General features: G+C 44.0%; 1 protein-coding gene across 2 annotated transcripts in view; it reads left to right on the top strand.

Annotated features, from left to right (window-relative positions):
• Positions 1-22,334, top strand: part of SYNJ2 (synaptojanin 2) — a 287,057-nt gene that overhangs the window by 74,944 nt on the left and 189,779 nt on the right. For both annotated transcript variants that reach the window (XM_040429362.1, XM_040429360.1), the window contains exons 4-5: positions 4,123-4,348; positions 15,597-15,680. In XM_040429362.1, the coding sequence (XP_040285296.1) occupies positions 4,123-4,348; positions 15,597-15,680 (310 nt within the window). The remainder of the gene's footprint in view (positions 1-4,122; positions 4,349-15,596; positions 15,681-22,334) is intronic.

The following is a 22,334-nucleotide window of genomic DNA, read 5'->3' as shown; positions in this document are numbered from 1 at the left end:
CTTACAGTATGTTCAAGTCTGTTATACTCATGGATGTTATGTACAGAGAGACTGCATTTAGTATTATATTTTTCACCTCCTTTTCTTTCCACAACAGACAAACAAACCTATGACTGTTTCAGTGAATTGCATGAGGCTGAGCTGTGATACCAAGCACAGCCGCTATACAGTGGTGTGTACGGTGCTATGCCTGGTGTGCTGAGAGAAGGCTGCAGTGCTCACAAGAGCGCCGCTGCCTTCTCAAACAACTGATTGGCGGGGGTCCTGAGTGTCGGACCCCACCGACCACATACTGATGATCTATACATCAGTAGAAAACTCCTTTAAGAATTAGGAATTAAGGAGATCTGGAGTTAAGCTGGCCATAAATTTGAGATAATGATTGCCAAATTGCGGCCAATCAGTTGTCCATGGGATCGTTCGTATGAAAGATCCGACTAGCTAAACTTCTGGACCAGGGAGTCAGCTTGAGCACAATGACAAGTGATTGGCTGAATTCCGTCAGTCATGCCATTAACATGCAGTTTCGGCTGATGAAAGGCAGAAGATTTCCAGCACGACGGATCGCATTTTCAGCAGAGGAGGGTCCACCATCGGCGATCACGAATGCTCATTTGTGCTAGTTTTTCAAACAGTCGGCCCATTCCGGCTGACTTTAATCTAATGTGTATAGCCACCTCTAGTCTATTCTAGTCTAATAGGGAGAGGGAAGCAGTGTATCCATGCAGTGGGTCATAAATCCAGATGTTAAGGGCCCTTTACACAGGCCAAGAATCTGGCAGTTAATTGCTAACAAGCGTTTATAGGAAGGCTTGGTTGATTAGCTGGCAGTTTAAAGGTGTTGCTGATTACCCAATGAGCAAGTGAAATGCTCGTTCATCGGATAATACATCATTCGTGCGGGCACAAAAATCGTTGCTTGCTGGCTGCAAATTGTACTGTGTAAACACGCTCTGCTGCCAGCAAACAACGAGTCACTAAGAGCAATGGCATTAGTGATCGCTGCTCCCCATACTGTGGAGAAGATGACTGTAAATACAGTGGTCTCCTCCACTGACAAGCAGGCAATTTTCTGGAAGGAACGCCTGCTGTATCGTCCCATGTGAAGGGACCTTTAGATTGAGTCCTCTTTTCAATACCTGGAATGTTGTTTATCAGTTTGAATTTCATGGGATTTGGATAACTTTTCCACCAACACTTGAACAATTATTGCTCATACCTTTTTAAAACTGCCAAATATTGCCAAAAATTGGAAAGGCACTATTGTGCCAAATTTGGTTGAACTTGAAATCATCAGCAGTATCACTGATGGTTGTTGTTGTTATGAATCTATGTCAGCACTTTCATTAAACAACACTCACAGGTTCAGTAAAAGTTGGGATATTTGACTTTGGAGCAACTTCAGTGTGACTAATCTATAATTATATTTGCTTACTCTATTTGAGTACTCTGGTGGTTTTACCTTTCTTTCTGTGATCTTTCAGAAAGCAATTACAGATCAGGCAAATCTCATTACTTACATTACATTACTTACTTGTAAATTAAAGATTAGGTTTGTCCTTTTTTCCTTTGTCCCCCCCACACACACTTTCCATACCTTGGGGTATGATTTAATACCCCTTTACCCTCCCTCACTATAAGATGGTATACCATTGTCTGGATAATTTTTGTTGTCTAATGTAAATACACTGTAAAAAGTTATTTTCAATAAACAATGGGTAAGAAGAAAGTGGCATTAAATATTGAATGCTGAAGCATCAGTATGAAAGGAAACCTAGGAAGGAAAGAGTCAGCAACCTGTCTGAATAGGTGCACAGTAAGTAACAGGATATCAGGGTGTTACTCATTAATGACTAATCACGGATCTCCTTTTTCTGTTTGGTTTCACTTGTGCTGTGCAGTGACATGACGCTGACAGCTCAAAGGAAATGTATTCCTTTAGCAAATAAGAAAATCAAGACCTCAGATATTACACCGCTTTATACACCTAAATGGGGTTTCTGTTATTAGATATGTAAATATGGATCAAGTAGTGGTGTACATTATTACTGATATATCCTTTTTGTGTTAGAAGGATGCTTGAGATAAATATCCAACCAGTAGTAAATGGCAAAAAGAAAAAAAAATATCAGCATCTGCTTATTAAATATTTTGTGGACTCTCCCAGAAGTTGCTGGAAAACAATAGCTGGTAGAAGGAAAGGAGAGGACATCCAGAGGGTGCATTTTACTTAGGAATAAGCAGATGTTGCCCTGTGATAAAGGACAGTGCTAACAGGCTAAAAGCTATGTAGGCTGTGTCCCATATCTGATGTATACATGACTTTTATGTTAAACTGATGCCTCCAACGGATGCCATACAGGGGATCTGTCACAATAGAGTTTTGTAGTGTAATTTCTTTTTATTTTATTTCTTTCTGGATTCTTCAGGGAGGAAATGTATGGTGTGCTACGCGTTTGCATCCTTTTTTCCCCCAACATGTATGTTAAACATAGGATGAACAGCCCTTTAGACTGTCAAAGTTATGGGAGAGCACAGAAAGTGCACAAAAACTGCATAGTATTTAAAGACGTTTTCTTGGACAGTTAAAAAGGCTTTGACCTGCAGAAAAAACAGTATTGCTAATATACCCTCCGTTCTGAACCACTGCTGATTCTTGTCTCACCGATCTGGTCACTTCCACCTTTTGGATTCCCACTGCTTCTGGTAGCATGCCATCCCTCTATTTATGCTGTTCCCTGCCACCCTGGGCAAAATTAATGGGGAAAATGAAATCATTTTATTACATTGTTTGATTGGCCGACCGAGTGGATGTTGGGTGGATTGATTTTCAAGGGCTGAGCTGGTTTGGGTGTCTCATTATGTGATCCTGCAGTTTAATATGTGGAAACTGCAGGGATGCAGAATAGGAGCCCTAAGATTTTGCTGGCAGATGGGCTTAGGTACTATACATCCAGATGTGAGTGGGTATATGCATTTGGTGAAAAGCCAGCACCATGAAGAAAAAAAAAGGAACCATAGTCCAGGAAAACACCTATTAATAAAGGACTTTTTAAAAGTTTTAGCTAATCACTATTGTCTGAGCAGTATGGATATGAAGCCATAATGATACTTTTAAAGAGTCTGAGCTATGTGAGCCTCATTTTCTAAACTGGCTAGCATACAGTGGGGCCTTCTTCCTCTAGCAGCCAATCACAGTTCAACCTTCATTTTCCAAAGCAGTTTACAAAAAGCTGAGCTCTAATTAGTTATTTTGGGTAACAAGGTCAGACACGATTGATAAATCCTTCCCCAGATATCTAATACATGAACGGCAAAACAAATGTGAACATTATACAAATTTTGAAGAAAACCAGTTGGGTAATTCCTGCTGCTTTTTCTAATTTGATAGAGCGAATCTGTGCTCCATGATATTTATAATTATCTGATATGGAGTAAAAATCTGAGTAAATCCTGACAGGACTCCTAGAGGAGACTGTGAGAGTCCTGAATACAGCACCCACACACCGGGTTGACAACCTTCTGTGTACACACGATACAGTGATGGCTGTCAATGACTATGTGTGGGCAGAGTAATAGAGTCTCTCACTGGAAGCCCGGTTAGGATTAAGGGTCCATTCACACATCCGTAGTGTATTGCGCATCCGCAAATTGCAAAAACGCAATACACCCGGCCAGCACCCCCCATAGAACTGCCTATTCTTGTTCACAATTGCGAACAAGAATAGGACATGTTCTATTTTTTTGCGGAGTCGCACCCCGGAAGTTCGGGGCTGCACTCCGGAGATGCGGAGAGCACATAGTGTGCTCTCTGCATCCATTTCTGCCCCATTGAGAATGGATGGGCCCGCACCTGTTCCCGATATTGCGGAACGGATGCGGACATGTGACTGGACCCTTACTCTGGTTTTACTTGGAAATTCTGCTCCACATTCTATAAAACTATATATATCATAGAGCTCAACTTCTCTATCTACTATATCTTACTCTCAGATTGGGCAGTAGAAATCACATGAAAGGGTCACTGTACGTATTGATGCACCATTTGTATTTTTTTTGCCCTATAAAGTCTTCTGGAACATTATTTTTCTTCTCTATTTGACCATGAACTTGTTTTTACAGGAACCGTCTTTTGCACGTTCCTTTGAAACACTATCAAGTCAGTTGCTCAGATTGGCTGTTGAAGGTCATCTGTGGAGGAGTAGAAATCCGTACTGTCTATGCCTCACACCGGAAAGCAAAGGCTTGCCTTATCTCGCGCATCAGCTGTGTACGAGCAGGAACCAGGTTCCACATCCGTGGAGTGGATGATGATGGACACGTTTCTAACTTTGTTGAAACTGAGCAGGTATTGTAACAATATCTTCATTTAGACATAGTTGTTAACAACAGTACTTCTAATTTCGTGAATTAAAGGGGTTGTTCAGGTTCAGAGTTGAACCTGGACATGGCCACATTTTCACACAGGCAACCCCCCTAATATGAGCATTGGAGTATTTCATGTTATGAATTGCACAGGTTAGTGAGGGGAATGGAGTTCCTCATCGGAGCTCGTGTCTGGACGGAAGCAGCCGTGTCCCTTCCTGCAGAAAAGTAATCGGATGCTCCGAAGGCCCTCAGCCCGGTAAGCCTCCTCCTGGGTAAAAAAGTTTTTTATGCGCCACTCCAGGTCTTGAGCACTAGGGAGTTATTTTCATGGTGGAGGTTCGTTTTCTTTAAAAATCTAGCCCCTTACTGAGGAAGTTATATTTGCAGGGCAGAGATGCCAGCAAAAGTGGGGAACCTTCACTAAAGAAAAAATTTGCAATCTGCAAAGAGCAGTTAGCTGGACATGTTAAAAAGCCACTTTGTCAGAAGTGTACTGAAAAGATTAGGTCTGAGGAAGCACCGTCTCTGGTGGATAGCCTAAAGTCTATTATCAAGGAGAAGTGAGCTCCGCCATTGAAGCAAAAATGGCGGTTTTCGCTCAAAAACCCTCTACCTTCAGATCAAATCTTGAACTGCACTTAGAGTCTGATACAGATCAAAATCCATATCTGTTTCTTCAGACGACTAGTCTGGTAGACCCTTGTGTTCTGTGGAACAAACCGAATCTTTGCTTAAGACTATCCGGGCTACCATGAATATTGAAGAATCCAGAGAAACCCATTCCATTCAAGACCAAATGTTTAGAGGTCTTGGTGATAGGAAAAAACAGTTTTTTCCCATTCATGAAAGTATAAAAAAAACGAATTGCGAATGAGTGAAGAAACCCAGAAAAAAGGAGTCTCAAGGGTTTTTAAAAGAGAATATCCCTTTAGTGAATCCGATTCTGCCCACTGGGATAAAACTCCTTGGGTTGACGCCCCTATGGCTAGAATCTCTAAGAAGTCCTCCTTACCTTTTGAAGACGTAGGTCTTTTGAGAGATTCTATGGATAAAAAAATGTGAAATGCTTCCTAAAAGATCTTGGGAGAGCTGCACTTCCATGTTGAGACCCAGCATTGCAGCCACTTACACTGCCAGGACCCTTTCCTTATGGTTATCTCAACAAGAAGAACATTTAGTTTCAGGAACACCCAGAGAGGATATTTTATCCTCCCTGGCATTTCTAAAACAGGCTACAAATTTTCTATCGGATGCTTAGGTGGATTTAGTGAAACTCTCTGCCAGATCTGCGGCCCTTTCAAATTCCGCCAGAAGATCTAATTGGTTGAGATCGTGGTCAGGGGACAATACTTATAAAAGCGAACTGTGTAGTATTCCCTGTGAAGGTGACAGACTCTTTGGGTCAGTACTAGATACTATTTTAGATAAAGCATCTGATGGAAAGAAAAGTTTCCCAGCAGAGTCTAGGTTTTTCCACCAACGCCGATCCTTTTGTAACCAATGGGAAGGGTAGGCCGGATCAGAAAAAGGAGAGTTCAGGTCCCTGGCAGCCCACAAAAGGCAGAGGCAGGAGTTTTCTGTTTAACCAGGAGAAGTCTTCAAAACAGCCCAATCAACAATGCCAGGGACCGGGTGTGGGGAAGGTTAAGAAAATTTGTTTCCGCCTCGGAAAATATTTAAAAATCCCCCTGGATTCTAGATTTAATTCATCATGGCTGCACTAGAATTCTCTACCCCCCCTCCCCAACTCCAGAAAGGTTCCTGTTAAACAAAAAAACTAAAGGAAGAAAGACGATATCTTCTAGAGTCACAGATTCTGACATTACTAGAAAAAGAAGTCATTGTTCCAATACTATTAGACCAGAGAGGGAAAGGATTTTATTCCCCAATTTTCCTAATAATAAAAAAAATAATGGTACATTCAGAGCCATAATAAACCTGAAGGGTCTCAACAAACATACCACTTACAAAAAATTCAAGATGGAGACGGTCAAGCCAACAATCATGCCAAACATAAAGATAAACAGGCGGCACTCGCCAATCGGTGCAATATTCTTCTTTTATTTCCTCCAGAGCGGAGTACATCAAAGCTGGATACATAAAAGCTGAGTACATTATCCTGTTACTGCACTGAATGAATGTATGTCCGCCCCCAGCCGCTAATGTACTCAGCTTTTATGTATCCAACCTCTATGTATTCAGCTTTGATGTACTCAGCTCTGGAGTTAATAAAAGAAAATTGCACCGATTGGTGAGTGTCGCCTGTTTATCTTTGTTTGGCATGTTTACATGTTTACTATTTTTGAGCTGAGCACCGCCAGGTTGCTGTAGTTTGCACCCGATATGCAAATGTCACATTGCCTGTTCAGCAGAGGAAGTTAAACGCAGTGCCAATACGTCTTGTTACACGCCAACAATCAACCTAATACCCCAGGACTGTTATATGGTAACGCTGGACTTGGCGGATGCTTACTACCATGTCCCCATACACAAAGATCATCAGAAGTATCTACGTTTTGCAGTCTACCTATAAAATTGTCTGGTTCACTTTCAATTTCATGCCCTCCCTTTCGGTCTGTTATCCGCTCCCCAGAGTTTTTACGAAGCTCATGGCGGAGATTTCAGGATTTCTTCATCAAAAAGAGATCCTATTCATTCCATATATGGACTATTTTCTTATTGCAGCCTACTCTCTGGAAATTCTATTCAAGAATTTACAAATAGTCAGAGATTTCCTTCAGTCCCTAGGTTGGAAACTAAATCTAGCGAAGTCAGATTTCTCCCCCAGAAACAGGAAGATTTTCCTAATAATTCTTCTGGACTCTCCCCTTATGAAGTCTTTTCTTCCGGATCGGATCAGAAGATGCAGGACATAATATCAAGGATATCAACTTTCAGGTCACATCTGAAAGTGTCCTTCAGAGACATAATGGTAGTTCTGGGCCTAATGACCTCAACAGTTTTGCAGGGTTTTCTCTTAGCTGCCTGGAACAAGAGCCAGTTCTCCCTGAACAACAGAGTATCTATCTCTTCCTACTCAGGTGAGGAGTTCTCTACAGTGGTACTTAGATCCAGACAATCTGAATCAGGGACTTCAATGGAGATCAAATGATCATAACAACAGACGCTGGGGGGCCCATTGTGGGGATCAGCTAGACCAGGCAGTCTGGAGTCCGAGTCTCCTTCCGCTATCCTAAAACTCAAAGGAACTTTTAGCGTTTTTTCTAGCCCTGAGAGCCTTTCTTCCAATTATCAGTTGAAGGGACGTCAAAATTCTGTCAGACAACAGGGCTACAGTAGCCTATATAAATAAGCAGAGAGGAGCTGGAATCGTCTTAAAGGAAAAGCGAATAGCCTGGCAGGTTTTCTGAGCAGAAGGAGTCTAAAGTCAGGAGAGTGGTCTTTAAACAAGAAAATATTTCTCGAGTTATGCAACAGATGGGAGACCCCAATATTGGACATCTTTGCCTCAAGAGCAAGTGGATCTGTTCTATTCCCTATCCTACAGGGACAGTCCAGTCAGAGTAGATGCATTTTCGGGTCCATGGCTGGTGGGGATGTTGTATGCCTTTCCCCCGATATCCCTGATTCCCAGGGTTCTGACAAAGGTAATGAAAGACAATTGCCGATTTGATTCTGATAGCTCCTTATTTGGTTCCCACTTCTGCCGAGTCTCTCAAAGGGGAATTTATGGTTGCTCACACAGATCCCGGAGCTCCTTCTATAAGGACTGGCTCGGCATCCAGATGTACGACAGTTGAGTCTAGCAGCCTGGATGTTGAACGAACCATCTTAAGGTCCAACTGACTTTCGGATACAGTCATCAATACCCTACTGAAGAGTAGGAAACTTATCATGTCAAAAATTTATCTTAGAACTTGGAATGCTTTCCTCTGTTTTGCAGGGGACTCTTGGAATCCCACTTTATCTCCAGACATTAAAATAATTCTGGACTTCCTGCAGAAGGGCCTCGAAGATGTATTAAGGGTTAGTACCCTAAAGGTCCAGGTGGCAGCCCTTAGCGCCTTCATGGATGTTAAGTTGACTGAAATTGGTTTAGTCATACGGTTTTTTGAGGGAGCTTATAGATCAAATCCAGCAGTTAGATCCACTTTACCTCTTTTGGACCTTAATCTGGTGCTCTTGGTACTCATTGATCCTCCTTTTGAACCTCTTAATGAGATCCCTCTTAGGTTACTCTTCCTAAAAAATGGCTTTCCTGATTGCTATTACCTCGGCTAGGAGAGTGGGGGAGATCCAGGCTTTATCTTGTAGACCACCATATTTAACCATCCTGGATGACAGAATAATTTTAAAACGTGTACCTTCCTTTTTGGCCAAATTATTTACAAAATTGAATTGCCAACAAGAAATCTCATTACCTTCTTTCTGCCCACAGGCTAAGGCCTAATGCACACGGACGTTTTTTTAGCGGTTCCCAAAACGGATTTCCGTTGTTCTGTGACAGTTTTTTCGTCCGTGGGTCTTCCTTGATTTTTGGAGGATCCACGGACAGGAAAAAAGTCATTTTGGTGTCCGCCTGGCCGTGCGGAGCCAAACGGATCCGTCCTAACTTACAATGCAAGTCAATGGGGACGGATCCGTTTGACGTTGACACAATATGGTGCAATTGCAAACGGATCCGTCCCCATTGACTTTCAATGTAAAGTCAGGAGTCCCTATTATACCATCGGATCGGAGTTTTCTCCAATCCGATGGTATATTTTAACTTGAAGCGTCCCCATCACCATGGGAATGCCTCTATATTAGAATATACCATCGGATTTGAGTTAGATCGTGACAGTATCCGACAGTATATTCTAAAACAGAGGCTTTCCCATAGTGATGGGGACGCTTCAAGTTAGAATATACTACGAACTGTGTACATGACTGCCCCCTGCTGCCTGGCAGCACCCGATCTCTTACAGGGGGCTGTGATCCGCACAATTAAACCCTCGGGTGCCGTACCTGAGGGGTTAATTGTGTGTATCATAGCCCCCTGTAAGAGATCAGGTGCTGCCAGGCAGTAGGGGGCACACCCCCTCCCTCCCCAGTTTTAAATTCATTGGTGGCCAGTGCGGCCCCCCCTCCCTCCCCTGTATTACTGTACATTCATTGGTGGCCAGTGGGCCCCCCCCCCCATCATTGGTGGCAGCGGAGAGTTCCGATCGGAGTCCCAGTTTAATCGCTGGGACTCTGATCGGTAACCATGGTTAGTTAGCAATTTTACAAGCATTATACTTACCTTCGCTGTCTGTGACCGGCCGGGCGCTCCTCCTACTGGTAAGTGAAAGGTCTGTGCGGCACATTGCTCATAGCACAGACCTGTCACTTACCAGTAGGAGGAGCGCCTGGCCGGTCACAGACATCGCAGGTAAGTATAATGCTTCTAAAAATTGCTAAGTAACCATGGCAACCAGGACTGCAGTAGCGTCCTGGTTGCCATGGTTACCGATCGGAGTCCCAGCGATTAAACTGGGACTCCGATCGTAACTCTCCGCTGCCACCAATGATAGGGGGGGATTTTAATTAGGAGGGGGAGGGAGGGCCCACTGGCCACCAATGAATGTACAGTAATACGGGGGAGGGAGGGGAGGGAGGGGGGCCCACTGGCCACCAATAAATGTACAGTAATACAGGAGAGGGAGGGGGGCCGCACTGGCCACCAATGAATTTAAAACTGGGGAGGGAGAGAGGTTTGCCCCCTCCTGCCTGGCACCACCTGATCTCTTACAGGGGGCTATGATACGCACAATTAACCCCTCAGGTGCGGCACCGGAGGGGTTAATTGTGCGGGTCACAGCCCCCTGTAAGAGATCGGGTGCTGCCAGGCAGCAGGGGGCAGTCATGTACACAGTTCGTAGTATATTCTAACTTGAAGCGTCCCCATCACTATGGGAACGCCTCTGTATCAGAATATATTGTCGGATCTGAGTTTTCACGAAATGAAAACTCAGCTTTGAAAAAGCTTTTATGCAGACGGATCTGCGGATCCGTCTGTGTGAAAGTAGCCCATGGACGCGGATGCCAATCTTGTGTGCATCCGTGTTTTTTCACGGACCCATTGACTTGAATGGGTCCGTGAACCATTGTCCATCAAAAAAATAGGACAGGTCGTATTTTTTTGATGGACAGGAAACACGGATCACGGCCGCGGATGAACAACGGTGCATTTTCCGAGTTTTCAACGGACCCATTGAAAGTCATGGTCCGCAGAAAATCACGGAAAACGGAACAACGGCCACGGATGCACACAACGGTCGTGTGCATGAGGCCTAAGTCCGACTGAGAAATTAGATTCCACAACTTGGGCTACTTTCACATTAGCGTTTTTTGCAGATCCGTCATGGATCTGCAAAAACGCTTCCGTTACCATAATACAACCGCATGCATCCGTCATGAACGGATTCGATTGTATTAGGTCCTTTATAGCCATGACGGATCCGTCATGAACACCATTGAAAGTCAATGAGGGACGGATCCATTTTCTATTGTGTCAGAGAAAACTGATCCGTCACCATTGACTTACATTGTGTGTCAGGACGTATCCGATTTGCTCCGCACCACATCAAGGACAGAAAAACGCCGCTTGCAGCGTTATTTTGTCCGCGACGGGAGCGCAGCCTAACGGAATGCATTTTGGTGCGTTTCATTCAGTTCAGTTTTGTCCCCATTGACAATGAATGGGGATAAAACTGAAGCGTTTTCTTCCGCTATTGAGATCCTGTGATGGATCTCTATAGTGGAATTGAAAACGCTAATGTGAAAGTAGCCTTAGACGTCAAGAGATGCGTTGGCCTACCTCGAAGGTACTAGACAAATAAGAAAGTTGGATCGCCTTTTAATTCAGTATGCAGGGCAGAACAAAGGTCAGGGGGCTTCACAATTGACTATCTCCTGTTGGATTAAAATGACTATTGCCATGGCTTACAGGGAAAAGGGTGTCCCCCCTCCGTTGAATCTGAAAGCTCATTCAACAAGAGCAGACATGCTCAACCTGCGGCCCTCCAGCTGTTGCAAAACTACAACTCCCAGCATATCCGAACAGCTTACAGCTATCAGTCTACAGAAGGGCATGGTGGGAGTTGTAGTTTTACAACCGCTGGGGGCCGCAGGTTTAGCATCCCTGAACAAGAGCTATATCAACCTCCTGGGCATAAGGTGCCTCTGCTTCCTTGCCTCAGATTTGTCAGGCTGCCACCTGGTCCACTTTCTTTAAAAATTACAGACTAGATGTTGTCTCAAATAGGGACCTTTCCTTCGGTCGTAAAGCCTTATCTGCCGTGGTCCCTCCCTAATTGTTGTTTTCTTTGCTAATCCTCCTGCTTAGTGCGGTTGGGGAGGCATAAGGGAAAGATAATTACACTTACCGGTAATTGGAGTTTCCATTTACCCTCCACAACGGAACTGGGAGTTCCCACCCTATGTTATATTGCGTATTTTGATATTGTTTTTGTTGTGTTTTGCTAATGATGTATACCTTCTCATCAGAAACATATATAAATATTCCTACTCGGCATCACCTATGTTTCCTTGGAAATTATGAATTGCTAGGTGTTACCAGTTGGGTGTGTCAGACTGCAGGAACACATCTCCAACTGGTAACACCTGTCTGGACCTTCAATGCAATCTGCTAGTAATACATTCATAACTTCTAGAAGGAAGAAATAAATAATAAAGGAATGGTACATCCTATAGTCATAAGAATAGATGCTCCAAAATTTTTATAACTTGAGGAATGCAAGGAGTTACTACAGCAGACATGTCAGGAGAGGCGACAGCTCTTAATTTGTAGCTTGAAACTTTGAAAGGTTGTTTAAAAAGTGGAGTTAACCTGTAAATTAACCATTTAGTAAAATGAATTTTCCTGTTTTTATGTAAATGAATCTGCTTGCAAATATTGGGGCATGGTCAGACTTTACTAATAGTAGGACACCATGACATTGTGGTTTTTACTGCGGACAATACAAACATCAATATAAGATATGAATCAAACTAAGCGCTTTCACAGTCAGTTTAGTCAGTGATGTGAAGCCTGCGCACACAGATAAGGTATAATGGAAAGATTTGCACCTGTTCTGTGTTTTTTGACCCGCTGATCAAACACTGACTGTGTCAAAGTGGCCTAAGCCGGAGTTTATAGCAGATGCTGTGAAGAAAGTGATGCAGTTGTGAACCACAATATTAATAGCGTGCAGTTTTGGTATACAAGACATCAAGTAGAATTAAATCTGAGGAAAAATATGCAGAAACCTTTCCTGTGTGTCCCAGTCCAGGGCTCATGTATTTTGGGTCTGCTTTTCTGTGGATTGCACGCGGACCTGTTCATTTCTATGAGGCTGCAAATAATGCGGAACCACACGGATGTCATCTGTGTGCTGTCCGCATTCCTGCAGCGGTTCGGCAAATTTTAAAACCTGTCCTATTCTTGTCCATTTTGCAGACAAGAATAGGCAGTTCTATTAGGTAAATGCGGCATGCACATACAGTGGGGGAAATAATTATTTGACCCCTCACTGATTTTGTAAGTTTGTCCAATGACAAAGAAATGAAAAGTCTCAGAACAGTATCATTTCAATGGTAGGTTTATTGTAACAGTGGCAGATAGCACATCAAAAGGAAAATCGAAAAAATAACTTTAAATAAAAGATAGCAACTGATTTGCATTTCATTGAGTGAAATAAGTATTTGAACCCTCTAACAAAAAAAGACTTAATACTTGGTGGAAAAACCCTTGTTTGCAAGCACAGAGGTCAAACGTTTCTTGTAATTGATGACCAAGTTTGCGCACATTTTAGGAGGAATGTTGGTCCACTCCTCTTTGCAGATCATCTCTAAATCCCTAAGGTTTCGAGGCTGTCTGTGTGCAACTCTGAGCTTGAGCTCCCTCCATAGGTTTTCGATTGGATTAAGGTCCGGAGACTGACTAGGCCACTCCATGACCTTAATGTGCTTCTTCTTGAGCCACTCCTTTGTTGCCTTTGCTGTATGTTTTGGGTCATTGTCGTGCTGGAACACCCATCCACGACCCATTTTCAGTTTCCTGGCAGAGGGAAGGAGGTTGTCGCTCAGGATTTCACGATACATGGCTCCGTCCATTTTCCCGTTTATGCGAATAAGTTGTCCTGTGCCCTTAGCAGAAAAACACCCCCAAAGCAAAATGTTTCCACCCCCATGCTTGACGGTGGGGACGGTGTTTTGGGGGTCATAGGCAGCATTTTTCTTCCTCCAAACACAGCGAGTTGAGTTAATGCCAAAGAGCTCTATTTTGGTCTCATCAGACCACAGCACCTTCTCCCAGTCACTCTCTGAATCATTCAGGTGTTCATTGGCAAACTTCAGACGGGCCTGCACATGTGCCTTCCTGAGCAGGGGGACCTTGCGAGCCCTGCAGGATTTTAATCCATTGCGGTGTAATGTGTTTCCAATGGTTTTCTTGGTGACTGTGGTCCCTGCTAATTTGAGGTCATTAACTAACTCCTCCCGTGTAGTTCTAGGATGCTTTTTCACCTTTCTCAGAACCATTGACACCCCACGAGGTGAGATCTTGCGTGGAGCCCCAGAGCGAGGTCGATTGATGTTCATTTTGTGCTCCTTCCATTTTCGAACAATCGCACCAACAGTTGTCACCTTCTCTCCCAGCTTCTTGCTAATGGTTTTGTAGCCCATTCCAGCCTTGTGCAGGTCTACAATTTTGTCTCTGACATCCTTGGACAGCTCTTTGGTCTTTCCCATGTTGGAGAGTTTGGAGTCTGCTTGATTGATTGATTCTGTGGACAGGTGTCTTTTATACAGGTGACTAGTTAAGACAGGTGTCCTTAATGAGGGTGACTAATTGAGTAGAAGTGTCTAACCACTCTGTGGGAGCCAGAACTCTTAATGGTTGGTAGGGGTTCAAATACTTATTTCACTCAATGAAATGCAAATCAGTTGCTATCTTTTATTTAAAGTTATTTTTTCGATTTTCCTTTTGATGTGCTATCTGCCACTGTTACAATAAACCTACCATTGAAATGATACTGTTCTGAGACTTTTCATTTCTTTGTCATTGGACAAACTTACAAAATCAGTGAGGGGTCAAATAATTATTTCCCCCACTGTACATATAGTCGTGTGCATGCGGCCTCAATGTCCTATATCTGGCTATCAGGTAAGATGCAGCCTCTGCCCACCTCCAAGATGGAACTGACCAGTAGGAGATATACCGCCATGTTCTCTGCAGGATTTCTACAAGGCTTTCTTTCATGATCATGCAGAAAATGCTGAAGACTGACTAACATTGGGTACAAGGTTTAGTGTTTTTTTAAACTTCAGAGCAGACCTCCTAGCTTGGGGCTCAGCTAGTCTGCTGTTAGCCCAAACCACTGCATGCAAATTTCAAGATTTTAATATTTTTTTTTGGTTTGTAGAGATTTGAGTGTTTGTTTGTGAAGACTGCCACACAAAAAATAGCAGAAACACAGGACATAAAATGTTATCGCTGTGATGTGTAAAATAGTGCATTCCAGCATTAGTCAGTGAATACATTACATGAATGCAGTAGCCGGTAACCTGTCGGGTCACATTTCATAATGAATACCAGCTTTCTACAAATGGTTCAAAAATGGAATCTCAAATTTGCAGTTGTAAATTTCTAAGAAGAATCATTTTAAAAGAAAAATATCCAGTACATGTTTTTTAGTTCAGTCTTTATTCTTGTAAAATGTCTTGCATGTATGTGAGCGGAATTGAGATGATAGAATTTGGGTAGACAATTGTCAGGTTTCTTGCATTTTAATAAAATAAAGATGTATTGTGAATTGATTATAACTAAAATTAGGGGTTGTCCAAGATTTTCATATTGATCGTCTATCTTCCATGAATAGTCCATGAATATTTGACCAGTGGGGGGGTCTAACTCCTGGCACCCCCACTGATCAGCTGTTTGACGAGGCCCAGCACTCTGGTGTGTGCTGCGGTGTCTTTCTAGGCCACTGATGTCACGTCCGTTGGTCATATGGCCCATGTGTACTTAAGTCCCATTCCCATGGTGAGCTGCGAGTCGGCTGCAGTGCTCAGAGGAGCTCTGTGGCCTCCTCAAACAGCTGATCATCAGGGGTGCCAGGAGTCGGACCTCTGTTGACTTGATATTGATGATGATCTATCTTGAGGATAGGTCATCAGTATGAAACACCTGGACAACCCCTTTAATCATATATATGTGATAATTTAGTTTTATCTCTTTACAGACAATCTATGTGGATGATGATGTTTCCTCCTTTGTACAAATCAGAGGATCTGCCCCATTATTCTGGGAGCAACCAGGGCTGCAAGTAAGTGTCATTTAAGGTGACATTTTCTAGAAACTGTGGCAGCACTTGTACTGTCTCTTCAAACATCTGATCGGTGGGGGTGCCGATCTGATATTGATGATCTATACTGAGGATTGGTCATCAATATATATATATAAAAAAAAAAGAAAAAAAAAAGCTGGCAACTCCTTTAACCAGTTCTGGTACAGATTATTTTGGGCCTAAAGGACCAGACACAGTATGGATGGTTTCTCTATTAATGAGATCTTCTCAACTTAAAGGGGTTTTGTCATTTGCGCAAATAGCATTTATTATGTAGAGAAAGTTAATACAAGCCACTTCCTAATTTATTGTTATTATCCATGTTGCTTATTTTGCTGGCTGGATTAATTTTTGCATCACATTATACACTGCTTTCGTTTCCATGGTTACGACCACCCTGCAATCCAGCAGTGCTGGCTGTGCTTGGCTTGCATACTGTTAAAAAAAACAAAAAAAAAACTCCAGCCTATGTGCGCGCCCGCCTTCTCAGTCAGCAGAGAGGTGGGCACTTTTTCCTATAGTGTGCAAGCGCGAACACCACTGATGGATTGCACGGTGGTCGTAACCATGGAAACGAGCAGTGTATAATGTGATGGAAAAATGAATCCAGCCAGCAAAGGAAGCAATATGGATAATAACAATACATTAGTAAGTGCCTTGTATTAACTTTCTCTGCATGATAATTGCAACTTACTGAAGTGAGACAACCCCTTTAAGCATCCTCATGATAAATAATATACAAACCGGATTCCAAAAAAGTTGGGACACTAAACAAATTGTGAATAAAAACTGAATGCAATGATGTGGAGATGGCAAATGTCAATATTTTATTTGTAATAGAACGTAGATGACAGATCAAACGTTTAATCCGAGTAAATGTATCATTTTAAAGGAAAAATACGTTGATTCCAATTTTCACGGTGTCAACAAATCCCCAAAAAGTTGGGACAAGTAGCAATAAGAGGCTGGAAAAAGTAAATTTGAGCATAACGAAGAGCTGGAAGACCAATTAACACTAATTAGGTCAATTGGCAACATGATTGGGTATAAAAAGAGCTTCTCAGAGTGGCAGTGTCTCTCAGAAGCCAAGATGGGTAGAGGATCACCAATTCCCACAATGTTGCGCAGAAAGATAGTGGAGCAATATCAGAAAGGTGTTACCCAGCGAAAAATTGCAAAGACTTTGCATCTATCATCATCAACTGTGCATAACATCATCCGAAGATTCAGAGAAATCTGGAACAATCTCTGTGCGTAAGGGTCAAGGCCGTAAAACCATACTGGATGCCCGTGATCTCCGAGCCCTTAAACGACACTGCACCACAAACAGGAATGCTACTGTAAAGGAAATCACAGAATGGGCTCAGGAATACTTCCAGAAACCATTGTCAGTAAACACAATCCACCGTGCCATCCGCTGTTGCCAGCTGAAACTCTACAGTGCAAAGAAGAAGCCATTTCTAAGCAAGATCCACAAGCTCAGGCGTTTTCACTGGGCCAGGGATCATTTAAAATGGAGTGTGGCAAAATGGAAGACTGTTCTGTGGTCAGACGAGTCACGATTCAAAGTTCTTTTTGGAAATCTGGGACGCCATGTCATCCGGACCAAAGAGGACAAGGACAACCCAAGTTATCAACGCTCAGTTCAGAAGCCTGCATCTCTGATGGTATGGGGTTGTATGAGTGCGTGTGGCATGGGCAGCTTGCATGTCTGGAAAGGCACCATCAATGCAGAAAAATATATTCAGGTTCTAGACCAACATATGCTCCCATCCAGACGTCATCTCTTTCAGGGAAGACCCTGCATTTTTCAACAAGATAATGCCAGACCACATTCTGCATCAATCACAACATCATGGCTGTGTAGGAGAAGGATCCGGGTATTGAAATGGCCAGTCTGCAGTGCAGATCTTTCACCTATAGAGAACATTTGGCGTATCATAAAGAGGAAGGTGCAACAAAGAAGGCCAAGACAATTGAACAGTTAGAGGCCTGTATTAGACAAGAATGGGAGAGCATTCCTATTTCTAAACTTGAGAAACTGGTCTCCTCGGTCCCCAGACGTCTGTTGAGTGTTGTAAGAAGAAGGGGAGATGCCACACAGTGGTGAAAATGGCCTTGTCCCAACTTTTTGGGGATTTGTTGACACCATGAAATTCTGATTCAACATATTTTTCCCTTTAAGGCTACTTTCACACCTGCGTTCGGGTGTCCGCTCGTGAGTTCCGTTTGAAGGGGCTCACAAGCGGCCCCGAACGCATCCGTCCAGCCCTAATGCACTCTGAGTGGACGCGGATCCGCTCAAAATGCATCAGTCTGGCGGCGTTCAGCCTCCGCTCCGCTCAGCAAGCGGACACCTGAACGCTGCTTGCAGCGTTCGGGTGTCTGCCTGGCCGTGCGGAGGCAAGCGGATCCGTCCAAACTTACAATGTAAGTCAATGGGGACAGATCCGTTTGAAGATGACACAATATGGCTCAATCTTCGAACGGATCCGTCTCCCATTGACTTTCAATGTAAAGTCTGGACGGATCCGTTCAGGCTACTTTCAGACTTAGAACTTTTTTCAAACTATAATGCAGACGGATCCGTTCTGAACGGATACAAACGTCTGCATTATAGGAGCGGATCCGTCTGAGCAGACATCAGACGGACCCGCTCTGAACGCAAGTGTGAAAGTAGCCTAAAATGGTACATTTTCTCAGTTTAAACTTTTGTTCCGTGATTTATGTTCTCTTCTGAATAAAATATTAGAAGTTGGCACCTCCACATCATTGCATTCAGTTTTTATTCACGATTTGTATAGTGTCCCAACTTTTTTGGAATCCGGTTTGTATTAGATCACAGATATGTTAGCTTGGCTCTTACCCTTAATCTGGCCATACACCTGACCTAATTATTGGCCAAACAATGGATCAGCCATCAGCTGCCTCGGCTGAGCATGCATGTGTTATGCCCCTTATTTCCCTGCGAACAAAACGATCAGTCTTGTTTTCTGCTCTCATGAGGAGAATATACAGACCCACATACACATTAGTTGGTTGGCTGATCATTTCGAAAATGGCGGGTTAGGCCATCGTATTTTAATGTGTATAGCCAGCTGTAAAGCACTGAGTCCTGTACATGAATGTTCTTCTCTTTTCTGTACAAAGTGGACCAGATTACAGGGTCACTATACCAGTGGTCAGATGATGAATGAGCTAACATTTAGCACTTATCTTGTGGATAGGCAGTCAATGTTTGCATTGGGAATGCTGCTTTTGACTTCTTGATGTTGGAGCCCTTAAAAGGGCACACGTGCCATCTTCCTGTCCGCTGCTGCGGTCTATGGTCTTTGCCATAGACAGCAGCGGTGAACAGGAAGAGAGAAGGTAGACTGTACGTGCACACTGCGTGCACAGTCTCCTCATACAGATGATCGGCGGGGGTGAAGGGTGTCGGACCCCTGCCAATCTGATATTGATGACCTATCCTGAAGATAGGTCATCAATGGTACAAGCCTGGATAACCCCTTTAATTGCTCCTCTTGTCTATGGAGCAATTAGCAAGGAAAATAAAATGGCCACCGTCCTATTAGTACACTAATCACACAGCAGGGCAAATTACTTCACAACTCTGAGGTAAAGAGCTGCCTCATCATCCTCTCTGCTCTACTTGGCAGGGATTATGATCCTGAATACAGTTTAATATGATCTCTGTAGGGATGGAGTTCATGAGGAGTCATCTGAAGTACAGTAAATTCAGTGTGTTCTCAAAATCTATCGTGTGAACATCCCTTGAGTTTTAATAAATTCCCCCAATATCTTATTTATGTTATAAAGAACATGTATACACGTTCCAAACTGAAAAAACGGTTAAAGCACGTGTATTCTAGGATGTCCTGCTTTATCACGTGTTTTAATATGGATAAAAAAACTTGAATTTTACTCTTCATTCCTGAATGAGTGCTAGATATAAATGTTTTTGTTGATTTGTATACAATGCCCTCTATTCACATACTCTGCAGTCACCCACACTCTGCATATACTCCAGACACGTAACACATGTACACACTATCTGTATACACTCCAGACACATAACACATGTACACACTATCTGTATACACTCCAGACACATAACACACACACACACACTCTGTATACACTCCAGACATGTAACACATGCACACACACTCTATATACTCGCCAGACACATAATACACACACACACTATCTGTATACATTCCATAAACATATCACACACATGCACAGACACTCTGTATACACGCCAGACACGTAACGCATGGACACACTATCTGCATACACTCTAGACACATAACTCATATGCACATGCTCTGCATACACCCAGTTACATAATACATGCAAACACACTCTGCACATACTTCACACACTTGACATATACGCTCCAGGCACATGATACACGCACACACTTTCTCTATATACACTCCAGACACACGCACACATTTTCTGTATATACAGGTGAAACTTGAAAAATTAGAATATCGTGCAAAAGTTCATTTTTCCAGGACGTCCCCCATGACAGCACATGGGAGAATGTCCAATCCAATCTCTGTAGGGACAGGAAGTGAAACCGGTTAAAAGCCCCCCCCCCCCTTCCCTCCGATCTCCAGTGTCTTCCTGTCCCTACAGGGATGGGCAAGTGAAGCAGGATTTCTCTTAGAAGTCGGCGTGCTTACCTAGGCACCGGGGGCCAGGTCGGGTCGGGGGTCCTGCACTCCCCTCTCAGGCCAGGTCGGGCGGCGTCCCATTCGGCCCCGCTAGCTCCCCCTTCGGGGGTTCTCCAGCTTGTCCCGGCCTGCCTTGGACGGCGGCAGGCGGGACGCTGATGCTGCTTCTCCTCCGGGAGCTCTGGGCTCAGCGGCGCGGTCCTGGCGGCGGCGTCGCACATCTCGTGACGCGACTAGGACGTCACTTCCGGGTCAAGCCGGAAACAAGATGGCGGCGCCCAGCACAAGCGCTGGAGACCCGGAAGCCTGGTCTCGCGCTCAGGGGTTGACTCCCTCCCCCTGGGGGGTTGAGCCCCCCTTATAAGATCGGAGCAGCGCGGCAGCAGAGGTGGAGTTAAGCCCCAGTGGGGAAGTTTTTGAGCTGTGTGTTTGCTTAGCCACCATGGAGCCCCAAGCATCAGCCAAATCCGAGATTGTGTCTGACCCCTCTGCTGCAGCCCATGTAAGTGTCCTTAATCCGGTATACCTTGGTGTAATCTCCCCAGTCATTGAGCACGGTTTCTCAGATTTTTTTCCTAGGATAAAAAAAGTTCAGGGCAGTCGGCTCTCCAAGATCCCAAAAGGAGACCGAGAAAATGTGCGACTTGCGGGGAGAAGATGCATATATCTTACAAGAAGCAGTTATGTGCCGAGTGTATTGCTAGGTTAATGAAGGAGGAGCAGCCGTCCTTTCTCACAGAACTTAGGAATATCGTTCGTGAAGAAGTACAGGCTACGGTTTCTTCTCTAAACCCTCCGCCACCTCCCTCTCAACCTGACTCCCCTCCCCCAAAAAGAAGGAGGACTCAGGAGGACTCTGATTCTGATAATCAGGTAGTCTCGGACGGAGAGATTGAGGAAGACACCATCTCTGCTTCTGGTTCTTCAGACCACCCTAAAAGATTTTTATTTTCTACTGAAGACCTAGACGCCCTCCTCCATGCGGTTAGAGATACCATGCAAGTAGAGGAAGCTAGCCCCCCCATATCCGTTCAGGACGAGATGTTCGGGGGGTTAGGGGCAAAAAAGACCCGCCTTTTCCCAGTAAATTCCCATCTGAAAGAGATAATTCTGGAGGAATGGAGGGAGGCCGAAAAGAAATTAGTTATGCCTAGGGAATTAAAAAATCGGCTGATTTTTAATCCTGAGGATACTAAACTATGGGATGAAATTCCCAAGATAGACATTCAGGTGGCTAAGGTCACAAAAAAGACCTCTATCCCCTTTGAGGATTCCTCAAACTTAAAGGACCCTATGGATAGAAAGACGGAGGGTCTACTTAAGAAGGCCTGGGAGTGTTCGTCTACTCTTATTAATGTCAATATTACTGCCACCTCGGTAGCCAGGTCTATGGGGCTATGGCTGAATCAGCTGGAGAACCACCTTAGACTAAAAACCCCAAGGGAGGACATCTTAGAATCCATTCCCCTTCTTAGGATGGCTACGGCCTATCTGGCGGACGCTTCGGCCGAATCCATTAGAATTTCAGCTAGAAACAGCACCCTGGCGAATACTGCTAGAAGGGCCCTTTGGCTAAGAAGCTGGTCAGGGGACGTAGCTTCAAAGAATAAGCTCTGTTCGATCCCTTTCTCAGGTTCACATGTGTTTGGCCCAGTCCTAGATACAATCCTTGAGAGTGCCGCGGACAAGAATAAAGGCTTTCCGGAGGAGAGACCTAAGAAGACTCAGTCCTTTCGGAAGGATTCTGGCCAGGGACAGACACAGAATTTTTCAGGTAGAGGGAAAGGCAAGTCGGGCAGGTGGAGCTACCCCAAAGGTGGAAAGGGGAGGGGGTTCCTTCTCAAACCCAACACCTCCTCTTATCAGAATAAATGACGCCAGACCAGTGGGGGGGAGACTTTGGTTCTTCAGTCATCAATGGTCTCTAGTAACTCAGAACCCCTGGGTA

This window comes from Bufo bufo, chromosome 4, assembly GCF_905171765.1.
Source record: "Bufo bufo chromosome 4, aBufBuf1.1, whole genome shotgun sequence".
Classification (NCBI taxonomy): Eukaryota; Metazoa; Chordata; class Amphibia; order Anura; family Bufonidae; genus Bufo; species Bufo bufo.
Note: the sequence above shows the minus strand (reverse complement) of the source record. Positions and strands in the feature narration are given on the sequence as shown.